The sequence below is a fragment of the Sinocyclocheilus grahami genome, unplaced genomic scaffold (genome assembly GCF_001515645.1).
Source record: "Sinocyclocheilus grahami isolate Dianchi unplaced genomic scaffold, SAMN03320097.WGS_v1.1 scaffold19.1, whole genome shotgun sequence".
Taxonomy (NCBI): Eukaryota; Metazoa; Chordata; class Actinopteri; order Cypriniformes; family Cyprinidae; genus Sinocyclocheilus; species Sinocyclocheilus grahami.
Window position 1 is genome coordinate 1,681,574 of NW_015505198.1, and position 12,330 is coordinate 1,693,903.

The 12,330-nt window shown below is 37.4% G+C and overlaps 1 protein-coding gene across 1 annotated transcript in view; it reads left to right on the top strand.

The window, feature by feature from the left end:
• The window catches only part of LOC107555304 (arf-GAP with GTPase, ANK repeat and PH domain-containing protein 3-like), a 99,263-nt gene that overhangs the window by 56,233 nt on the left and 30,700 nt on the right, over positions 1-12,330 (top strand). The window contains exon 15 of the mRNA XM_016238066.1: positions 11,386-11,547. Within this exon, the coding sequence (XP_016093552.1) occupies positions 11,386-11,547 (162 nt within the window). The remainder of the gene's footprint in view (positions 1-11,385; positions 11,548-12,330) is intronic.

The window sequence follows — 12,330 nt, forward strand, 5'->3', positions numbered from 1 at the left end:
TATTGTCACACACAAGCACACATACTCAGACTTTTAGCTGTATCAGGATTTGGTGGATGCATTTTCTCTATGACCTGTTACCCATCAGCCTCTCGGTTCTTGCGTTTACTGAGAGTATTATAGCTTTACAGGTCATAATGGAGATAATAGAGTTTTATATCGGAGATCTTGGGAAAGTGCACACCTAGAGAAAACCTCATTTGTTGGGCGGAAGATTGCAGGTTTTCTTTTCTGTTTTGTCGTTGTTCTTGTGTTCATGTGATGTGCGTTGGGGTATGGTTAGACATGCATGCTGAACTAGTTGTACAACAACTGGCTTGTTGACTAGTGAGTAGGTCGCACCGATATGTAACTACTTATTTTAATGTCAGATACTGATCAGCCAGTAATTATGTTCATACTCTGGCAAATGATTCTGGCAAATGGCTGATTCTATGCTATTTTGTCTAAATAAATTAAAAATAAAACACACACACACAAAAAAAATCTATTTAAATGCTACAAGTGAATCAGAACCAGGAAAATTAAAATTTACAGTATACAAAATCAGATGTAATTGATGAATTACATTTAACTAAAGACGGAAATCTAACTGTAAAAATAGAAAAAATAAGCATGCACAATTAAATTTCCAGTATCAATGTATTGGCTGATACTGGAAATTTAATTGAAATTTAAGATATCTTGTTACCTTTTTTTAGTGCTAGTGTTATAAGGATGAATTTAGAGATGTAAACTACCTTTCAAATGTTTGGGGTTGTTTTTGCTCACCAAAGCTGCATTTATTTGATTAGAAATTCAGTCAATTGTAATTTATAATTAGTAACATATTATTATAATTTAAAAGAACTATTTTCTATTTTAATATAGTTAATAATTTAATTTATTGCTGTGATGCAAAGCTGAATTTTCAGCATCATTCCTCCAGTCTTCAGTGTCACATGATCCTTCAGAAATCCTTCTAATATGCTGATTTGCTGCTCAAGAAACATTTCTGACCATTATCAATGTTGAAAACAGTTGTGCTGCTTCATATTTTTGTGGAAGCTATGATACATTTTTGTTTTCAGGATTCTTTGATGAATAAAAAAAAAAAGCAATATTTTGAGATAGAAATATTTTGTAACATTTAAATAAATGTCCCTTTTGATCAATTTAATGCATCCTTGCTGAACACAAGTATTAATTTATTTTATAACAAAGTCTTACTGACCCCGAACTTTTGAGCTGTATTGTACAAAAGAAGATACAAAAGTTTTTATCTATACAATACAAAACATTACACCTCATTGACTTTCATTGCATGGAAGAAAATTATCTTTTGTGTCCCATAGAAAACAGAAAGTCATGCTGGAACGACATGTATCTGCAACTGCGTATCATCAGGAATGTTTTAAGCAAATTCATCTTTGATGCCTATTTAGGTGTTAAACAGAACTTAAGCAAGCCCCAGTCATGCCATTATCCTTGTCAAGGTTGAAGGTCAACCAGCAAATCAGGACTGTTAAAATGAGCAGCGGTAGATTGATAATCTTCTCAAACAGTAACTATTTCCATATGATGTGAGTGTTGTTCTCTCTCTAAGCTACAGCCTCTGAATACTGATCCTTCTGATTAAATCTGCACTCTGCTCTTAGTTATATGATATCTGTGTTGCACATGCTAGAGAGTGTCTTCGGTGTGTGTTTTGGAATTGTATTTCCAGCATGTATCAAACATCTCTTAATTATCTTGTGTACTTCACTAGTGTTTTGTTTTGTACAGTTTTATAAAGGAACTGGATTTTTACATTTTCTGAAAATGCAGTTGCTAGGGTGTTCAAGGTGGTTACCAGGGTGTTGCTGAGGTGTTCTGGTGGTTGCCTGGTAGTTTTCATACTCTGTTAATTAGTTTATGCATTCCACATTTGTTCTGATTGGTTTACATTTTTTTTGCAATTTGCTAGGCTATAGATTGTTTAGGTCTATAGGTGTTCTAGGTTGTTGCTAGATAGTTGTCTACGCATTTGTTCTGGTTGGTTGCTAGCATGTTGCTATGCATTTGCTAGGGTGTTCTGGATGGTTGGTTGGGTGTTGCAAAAGTGTTTTAGGTGGTTGCTAGGTAGTTGTCTACGCGTTTGTTCTGGTTGGTTGCTAGCATGTTGCTATGGAGTTGCAAGGGTGTTCTGGATGGTTGGTTGGGTGTTGCAAAGGTGTTTTAGGTGGTTGCTAGGTAGTTGTCTACACGTTTGTTCTGGTTGGTTGCTAGCATGTTGCTATGCAGTTGCTAGGGTGTTCTGGATGGTTGGTTGGGTGTTGCTAAGGTGTTCTAGGTTGTTGCTAGATAGTTGTCTACGCATTTGTTCAGGTTGGTTGCTAGCATGTTTGCTATGCAGTTGCTATGGTGTTCTGGATGGTTTGTTGGGTGTTGCTAAGGTGTTTTAGGTGGTTGCTAGGTAGTTGTCTACGCGTTTGCTCTGGTTGGTTGCTAGCATGTTGCTATGCAGTTGCTAGGGTGTTCTGGATGGTTGGTTGGGTGTTGCTAAGGTGTTTTAGGTAGTTGTCTACACATTTGTTCTGGTTGGTTGCTAGCATGTTGCTAAGCAGTTGCGTGGGTGTTCTGGATGGTTGGTTGGGTGTTGCTAAGGTGTTTTAGGTGGTTGCTAGGTAGTTGTCTACACATTTGTTCTAGTTGGTTGCTTGCATGTTGCTATGTAGTTGCTAGGGTGTTCTGGTGGTTACTATGTATTTTTCTTGCTCGGCTGATCATTGTATGCCTAAAATCATTATTTATGGATTTGTTCTTATTAATAGTTAATATATTGCTATGTAGTTGCTAGGGTCTTCTGGATGGTTGCTAGGGTGTTCCGGGTGGTTGCTATGTATATTTCTTATGTATTGATCATTGTATGCATAGAATCTTCATATTCACGTTCATTCTGATTTGTTGTTAGTGTGTTACTAAGGAGTTGCTAGGTGATTTTCTTGTTCTGTTGATAATTTTATGGATAGAATGCTTATTTACACATTTATTGCAGTTTTCTGAATTTTTTTTCTCTGCTGATCATTTTATGCATTGAATCGTCATGTTATTGGAATTATCACAATAAAGTGTGATGAACTGCTTTTAGGCTACATTCGGTTAGCCTGTAGATTAGCATGCAGCAGCTGAGCTAGTCTAGCAGTGTGGCGCTAATCTGAAGTCTGCTGTGGTTAGGGGCGGAGAAGACGTCGCCCCTGCGGAGCTGGAGGAGGCAGCGAGCGCAGGGTGTTTGATTCCCGCTCTAGGCTGTAATGAAGTTTGACATTTCGTTTGGAGAGAGCAGCGACGTGTGCTGCCCATGCCTTGATTAGCGCTCTCTAATTGACAATAATAAGAAGGAAGTAGTGATTGTGTTCTGCACACTTTTCCCAGCATTAATTGCAGCCATTGGCATTGATTACGGACGGGGGCTGCTCACACGGCTGCCGTGTCAAGGGGTAGGAGTGGAGGGAGGGGGGGCGTCATCGTCTTCCTCGCAAAATTACCGTCCGCACTGCTAGCTCTCGAATTAGCGACTGCGAGAAATCAAAGTTTCTCCTCACGTATGCTGGAAGAAAAATTGAGAGCTATTAAGAAATGAGTTAATGTTCTTTGTTCACACCCTCCAATCTTCCCTGGCTCACCCACAGCCCTCGTCTCCAGATCTGTGGCGTAAAGTGCCGTTTCCCGCGGGGACGCTAACGCTCGCTAATCGCAGGTTAGCTGACCACCTTATTTCCTGCTGCTGCCTGAAGAGTGGCTCCAGCTAAACTCAGATTAGGCTGTAAATGCATTCAGGTCCCTTGCACACTTCAATTTACCTCACCTCAGACTTCTTAAGTTTTTAGAGAGACTTTTTTGGCTTGTTTTCCATGTAAAATACATTTACATGTAGCAACACTGTAGAAGATTAAGACTTGTTTTCAAAGACTGTGATTTAATACAAGTTCACTTTTGCTTATTCACTTGTTTTAAGTATAAACCAGTTAAAAAATCTCATAGATTTCATAGACTGTATCTTGAAGAAGTGTATTTTTCTTAGCATGCTGGCATATTTATTTATATATATATATATATATATATATATATATATATATATATATATATATATATATATGCTCATCACCTGTCCAATACAGTCCCAACAGTGAAGCATGGTGGTGGCGGCATCATGCTGTGGGGGTGTTTTTCAGCTGCAGGGACAGGACGACTGGTTGCAATCGAGGGAAAGATGAATGTGGCCAAGTACAGGGATATCCTGGACGAAAACCTTCTCCAGAGTGCTCAGGATCTCAGACTGAGCCGAAGGTTTATCTTCCAACAAGACAATGACCCTAAGCACACCGCTAAAATAACGAAGGAGTGGCTTCACAACAACTCTGTGACTGTTCTTGAATGGCCCAGCCAGAGCCCTGACTTAAACCCAATTGAGCATCTCTGGATAGACCTAAAAATGGCTGTCCACCAACGTTTACTATCCAACCTGACAGAACTGGAGAGGCTCTGCAAGGAGGAATGGCAGAGGATCCCCAAGTCCAGGTGTGAAAAACTTGTTGCATCTTTCCCAAAAAGACTCATGGCTGTATTCGATCAAAAGGGTGCTTCTACTAAATACTGAGCAAAGGGTCTGAATACTTAGGACCATGTGTTATTTCAGTTTTTCTTTTTTAATAAATCTGCAAAAATGTCAACAATTCTGTGTTTTTCTGTCAATATGGGGTGCTGTGTGTACATTAATGAGGAAAAAAAATTAACTTAAATGATTTTAGCAAATGGCTGCAATATAACAAAGAGTGAAAAATTTAAGGGGGTCTGAATACTTTCTGTACCCACTGTATATACTAATTAATCACAAATTTTTCAGAAATTATTCGCTATTAATCTCACCTAACATTAAAGATTTTAAATATACTTTTATATTGCAATAATTTCAAATGCAATCTTCAAATTAATATAGAAACAACATAAAGATAGTGTATTTTTTCATATTTATTTAGTGGCATCTTTTTTTATGACTGAAGGCAAGTATCACTGATACCAATACTACTGATGTCTCAATGAAATAGATTTTTTAACCATTGATTATAGCCATTCTACATTACAATATAAATGAGAGCTATCAATTTTAACATTTATTAGACTTTAAAAAATAACTTTTAAATTAAAAGTATAAAATAAATATAGATGAATCCTTAAAACTTCAAAAGCTATTGATTTCCTCTTTTTTTTTCTTTGGTCTTTGATTAACAGACATCACAGCAGCTGGGTTATTAGGTTTTTGGCTGCTATTACTTGAAGAGCTGCCGCTGCTAAACATTACGTGGGTCTGACACGCTTCGTATTATGTGTGTGTATGTTTTATATAATATATATATGTGTGTGTGTGTGTGTGTGTGTGTGTGTGTGGAAAAAATAATTTTTCACTTGCGGTGCCAGTGATGATGCTTCTTACGTCCATTTCGGAGAACCAGAGGACAAATATTTCAATCGATCGTTCAGGCATGGCACCGAAATCTGCGTTCGGATTCGGTTCTAGTACATACCAGTTACATAGGTACCGGTGCCATACTGGTACCGGGTTTCGGTACCCAACCCTACACATACTCCATTTGCAGTGCGTATGCAAGCCATGTGCGGTAAAAAAACACACACAAAAGCAGAACAGAAGCAGCATGGACTGTGCTTTCACACAGGATTCCGGAACTGATCTGTGGCTGTTTACTACAAATACAACATTTATCCATTATTTTGATTTCAAATCCAAACATTGTTACTGAATATGCTTTTTCATCATTGTGATTCTTTTTTACACAGTCCAGTAATACAATATTTCATAGACATGTTTAAATGCAATAAATATAAGCAACACATTATTCAATGCATTTTGCTTTTGCATTTACTTTTACATTTATATATTAAGTTGCTCAAGCAAGTGGCAAAACATTAACTACTTTTCTTACGTTATCACAAACATTCTAAATGAAAACTTACCATTGACAGAAACAGTCCGCTCTACTGCCGTTTCTTTTGCATTGAAATCTTTATTACAAGCAATCCTGCAGTTCATAAAGAACTTTGTTTTCCTACCTCCACGAATGCCAACTATTATTGCCTTGTTTATCTAAAAGTGCTCTTTTCCTTTAAACCTAGCCAAAAAGCCATAGCCTATGTGTTGACTGTGAAACACAGTAGACTTTAATTATATACATTTATGGTATAATCACTACATTTTCGTGTCAATCCATGTTCATATTTACCGCAAACAATGCGCTGTTACTTTAATTCAGCGCTTGCAGCGCAGCAAACATAGACTCGGTGCGGAAACGATCTGCACTGCTGCAGACACACCGCTACTGGAACACACTGCCAGACCGCAACCGTGTGCAGTGTGAACCTGGCATTATGTGTGTGCGCTGCGAGTGTGCATGAGCACTCAGTCTCCAGAAGAGCGTGCGAGCGCTGAATAGTTTAAACACTGGCAAGAATTAAAAAGAAATGACTGAGACGGTGCCGCTGCATGTCGCGCCAAACCTCTCACTGCAGGCGCGTCATCAGCTTGAGATCGTTTTTTAAAGATCTGCCTTTTTAGAGACCGCCGATCAATCATCCCAACGCGATTATCGGCCGATAGTGATCGGTAGCCAATCAATCAGAGCACCCCTAGTATAAATAATTATTTTACTGGTCCTAAGTCTCAGCAAACATTATTATGGTACCATGTATATTAAATAAATGTTCTTAAGTATTCTGATAAAGAAAACACTTTAATAAACATGAGGTCCAAAATGGGAACAATATTATGGTACTATAAAATATATAGAAAAGGTGGAAACAAAATGTACAAATTGTCAAAGATAAATATCCCTGATACATGAGATACTAAAGGGCAGTCAAATCAAAAGATCAGAGTGGTTACATTTTATAATAAAATAATTAATTAAAATGAAAATTATCAAAGTACCATAATAATCAATTTAATTCAGTTCCATAGTATAAAGGCCTGTTCACACCAAGGATGATAACTATAAAGATAACAATAAAGATATAGTTCTAAAAATCTTTCTCAATATTAAAGAATTGCAGGGTCCACACCACAGCTATAACGATAAAGGCACAGAGAAACGATATCGTTGGAATCACTTTCAGAACGATTTTTTTCAGCTACAGAAAGATGCAATCATTGACACCCAATCAGAATCCATCCTGCTATAACAAGCTTGAGAATTTAAAGCGGCAGATGAGCATGCGCTTAGAATAAACAGACGATATCGGCCTCTGGTGTGGACGCTAATATTGTTATCGTTATAGTTATCGTTCTTGCTGTGAACAGGGCTTAACTCAAAACACCACGTCATTTGTAACCATCTATCGCTGTACCGTGGTACTTTTTCGTTTAGTGATGACTCTGTAAACAGAGGTTCAGATGGTTGATCTGACAAGGGCAGCCCTTCACTGTTAACCTCAACCTACACACACAATGCCACTGCTGTCACAGCTGGAGATGGGCGCTCTTCACTGAGAGTGTGTTTGTGTGTTTGAATGTGCGAAAGCTTCTGCATGTGTGTAGTGTGTGAACAGTATTCTCAGAAGCCCTCTACCCCCAGCTGTCTGCTGTAGCTAATGATTGGTCCCAGGGGGGCTGTTGGGAAGAGGAGTGTAGAAATTGAAACAGACGTTCGCGTCCCTGCCACAACGTGTGTGGCAGCTGGGAGCGCCGCTCCGCCATTCATATGAGGGAGGGAGAGCAGACTCTTAAAGTCATGAATATCAATGGTGAACACGGAGTCAGTGATGAAGCATCAACTGCCAACCTGCCGTGTTTCCAGCGAGCTCATATCACTATATCTGCTTTGTAGAGACTAAACGGCACTCATGGTAAACACGGTGATCTTGGGAAAAGAAAGAGGCCTTAAGTGAGGGTTTTGTGCTACCACTTATAGAAACAGACAGTCTAAATTTACAGATTATACTGCAGTGCATGTTTACTAAATTAATAATGTCCAATGATAGTACATTTTCATTTATTTAGATACTATTAATAAATAATATTTAAATATTAAAATACAAAATTATTGTCTGTAGTATCTTTGATTAATAAAAATGCATTTCTTCCATTTTTTTTAAGTTGGTGTCAAAGACAATAATTTTATATAATTTTTTTAATTTATTTTAATATATTTTTAAGCAAATGTAATATAATTTAATTATTAAATTAAATAAATAATATACAATTATTATGGGTAGTATCTTTAATAATGAAAATAAATGTTAATATATATATATATAATTTTTTTGTGTTTGTGTATCTTGCACAAATATGTATCTATATATACTCAAAATTCACTAGTTAGTAATTTACAATTATCTATTTAAATTGAAAAGTGATTAAAATTGTGAAAAGTGCCTTGATAACACTTTCCCTTATGAATTAAAATATTAATGTATACATTTAAACCCATAATCTTGACATTTGATTAAAGAAATTAATTTACAAAAACATTTATCAATTTACATGTATATTGTCCAGATACCACAGTAACATTATCATTAGGACGAACCTTTCTTGCACGTCTTTGATAAAGACAAAGCAACAATATTGATTGAGAATTATCGTAATTGTGTAACAAGGCTAATTGTTAAACCCTCTAATTTGTCTCTTGCCATGTGTAATTAAGCTCAAATCCCACAGTGCATTTGAGTAATCCTCCACTTCATCATTTATTCATTATCAAGCTGTTCTTATTAAATGCCTCAATCATAATTATTAACCGTGTCTTATCAATAAAACAACAAATTGCGTCGGTTTACCATATGAAGCGGTCACCGTACAGAACTGTCGCAGGGAATCCGAAGTGTTAAAGGTAGCATTAGCTAGACGCTAAAGTCGTCGGTGCCTACGGCGGATCGGGTGGCTGTAGTTTATTGTCCTGTACCCCCTGCGCCGCCTCCATCTCTCTCTCTTTAAAGAGCATGCTAGCCCAGCGATCCCTCAAGGTAAACCCCCAAATTACGCCTAATGTTCTACATAGGCTAATGGTTGTTGGTGCCATTAGAATATGCGTTATTTAGCTCCGCGGGTTTCAGACACTCCCAGACCCGAGCGTCGTCGCACACACACACATTTGCACGCGCACACTCTTATACACCCCAGGCCTGTAGAGATGAATGGAGTTTGCAACACTACAATGAGCTTTTGATGCCAAGACAATGGAGGAGGCTGCCCGCATCTGACACACTGTGTGTGCGAGTGTGTTTCTGAGGGCCGCTAACAATATGGGGTCCACTTTGCCGGGCCCCTCTGCCCCTGGGCTGGTCGGGGGGTTGTGGGTAATAGTGTCCCAAGGGCACCCAAAAATGATGTGGAAGTGTCATGAGGCTCAGAAAGATGGCCGTGGCTTCCCTACTGACACCCCCTTTTCTTACCGCGTCACAGAAAAACACTAGCGTGGAGCGGCAGGTTAATATCGCTTCTGTACCTTACGCCTAAACCCAACCTCTCAGATGCTCGTGTGGCATCTCCCATTACAGCGCCGGTCCTCGGGCAACAGCAAATCATCATTTTTTACTCACGTGTACGTCCCCTTCTCGTCAAGCTAATAGAGGTGAAACGGAGGTGTGGTCCAGCTCTTGTTTTTCTCTGTGGTTGTGGATCTTCACTTGTACTGTAAAATGTGGTGGAAGTGGGTAACCAGGGTTACCAAAATTAAGGAAAAATCATCTGTCGTCGAACTGTAACCTGTTTAGATGATGTTTAATAACATAAGTTCATCAGTTGTGCTAGGAAGCAAAAAGTTTTTGGTTTTTATTTTATTGTTGTGTGTGTGTATATGAAGAGTTCATTTGCAAAAACCGATAAACGCCACGTAAAAAAAATGACTGCCATGCGTTATTCTCCACATATAGCACGTTCTGAACCCTAAACACGTTTTGTCACAAAAGTCGGTATTGTCCGCCGTCAAGGCATCGCGAATTCACGTTTTACAGCAGAAACCAACAAGTGCCCTTTTTGTTTATGGACAGAACCCAAAAAGTAAATTTTAGCGAATCAGCGCGCAGTATTCAGGTCAGATGACAAGGCTGCTAGTCACTTCGAAAAGACTCGCTAGCTGAGAGGAGTTTCGTCTGTTCGCATCTACACTCATATTAATCAGATATATGCATTATTTGCTTCTGCAGTGTAAGCGGACAGATCGATATTCCCCTGTTAATGCGAGGAGTTGTTCCCCTGTTAATGTTAAATATTTTTGAAACATCTCACAGTACAGATATGTCTATTACAAATAAAACATCTCTAGTTGACTAGCAGAGTATTTATTAATTTTGTTTGTTTGTTTAAAATAAGTGGCGATCTGCCTCTTGAATGTGTTGCTTTTAAAAGGATGCTGAGTGCTTGTTGCCACTGTTATCAATGCCGACGACTCATGCACAGACGAGCGCTTCAATCTATTGCTAACTGTTGTGGAGACTCTTTTCGTTTTGGTGAAAATACAAAATAAAATGCACACAAACCATCACTGATGAACACATTTGTTTTAATGAGGGAAAAAACTATACAAGGGTGGATTAGAACCCCAAGTCCCACTAACTTAGCAATTACAAAGCAATTACTTGGTTTCGTTTACCTCTGAAACACGAAATGTGGAGTTATCTGCTTTTGCTAAAAAAAACAAATATTTAATGTATTAAAAAACATACTTTCAATGAGCTTCATGTTTGTAAGTTACCTGTATTTTTTGAGTTATTATTACTTAATCAAAACAACCCAACTGCAGTTTGATTGATATTACTTTGGGACGTACAATAAAAAAAAAACTGATAAATTAATAAAAAGTAATATATATATTAGTGCTGTCAAATGATTAATCGCGATTAATCGCGTCCAAAATAAAAGTTTTTGTTTACGTAATATATGAGTGTGTACTGTGTATATTCATTATGTATATATAAATACACACACATGCATGTATATATTTAAGAAAGATATGTTACGTTTATAAATTTGATATATTTATATATGATATAATTTATATGAATACACATAAATACATGTAAATATTTTCAAAATATATGCTGTATGTATGTATCTTTATATATACATAATAAATATACACCGTACACACACATAGTAAACAAAAACGTTGCAATTAAATAAATTAAGTAAATTGCGATTAATCGTTTGACAGCACTAATATATATATACATATATATATATATATATATATATATATATATATGAATGAAATATAATACATAGTTTATATAAAGTTAATACAATTTGGCCAGTAAGAAAAAAAAAAGTAGCAAAAATGTTTGTGGAGTTTGACTGTAAGGATTTCAGGGTTTGTCATCTTTGGTTGAACTTCATGTCTGTTTTCTTTCCTCCAGCCAATGGGATGTCAGATCCTCTCAGCTCCGCCCCTGGCATGAACAGCGCCACCAGTCCCAAACTTGAGCCTCCACCATCACCTCATGCCAACCGCAAGAAACACAGACGGAAAAAAAGCACAGGCATCACCAAACCGGACGGCCTTTCTGCAGGGAATGAAGGTAAAGGGATGCACAACTGTACAAGTTTGTGTTATTTGTACAAAAAATTACCATTTACTATATCATCTATATCTCACTGTCCCCATTGGTAACAAAATAACACAAACACCCGTAGTTTATTGGATATCAGAAAAAGTTTTAGCATTTGTAGGCTTGTTTTAGGTACAAAATGCTCTCATATAAAAAAGTCCAGTTGGCCTGTGGCTAATAAAATAATTCAATCTTTTTCTGAATTAGAAAAAATTCATTGTTGATCCATTGTTTTGTGCCATGTACAACAGAGATGATGTGTCATGAAGACGGTGCCACTTGGGTTTTATTGCCCGTCCCAATGACAAATACAGACTCCTAATTGGTTGTTATTGAGGAAACAAAAGCGCATCCCTCAGGCTGTTTTGTTCCAAAATCCATCAAGTAGATGGACACCGTCCATCAATGATGAAGACACAGACGCTTCCTAATAAAATTGTTGTTTTTTTTGGAAAACTATTCAATAAATCCACATTTAGCCTATGTGCATCTTTGAAGTCACACAAAAAGACCGCAATCAAGCACTTAAATGATGAATAAATATCTGTAGGTGGTATAAAGACATTTAGGGTTTGAAGAAGGATTTTTGTTTAATTTTCATCCGTTTCAGCTATTTAAATGCGACCAGGATCAAGTTTAATTGTGTTTTTACATGAGCTAAAATTGCATCAAATGATCCAGCGCCACTGTTGTGGCTGTTTTATTAGTTCTAAATGTGTATGGATGACATTACAAGCTCAAGGGATCGCAAAC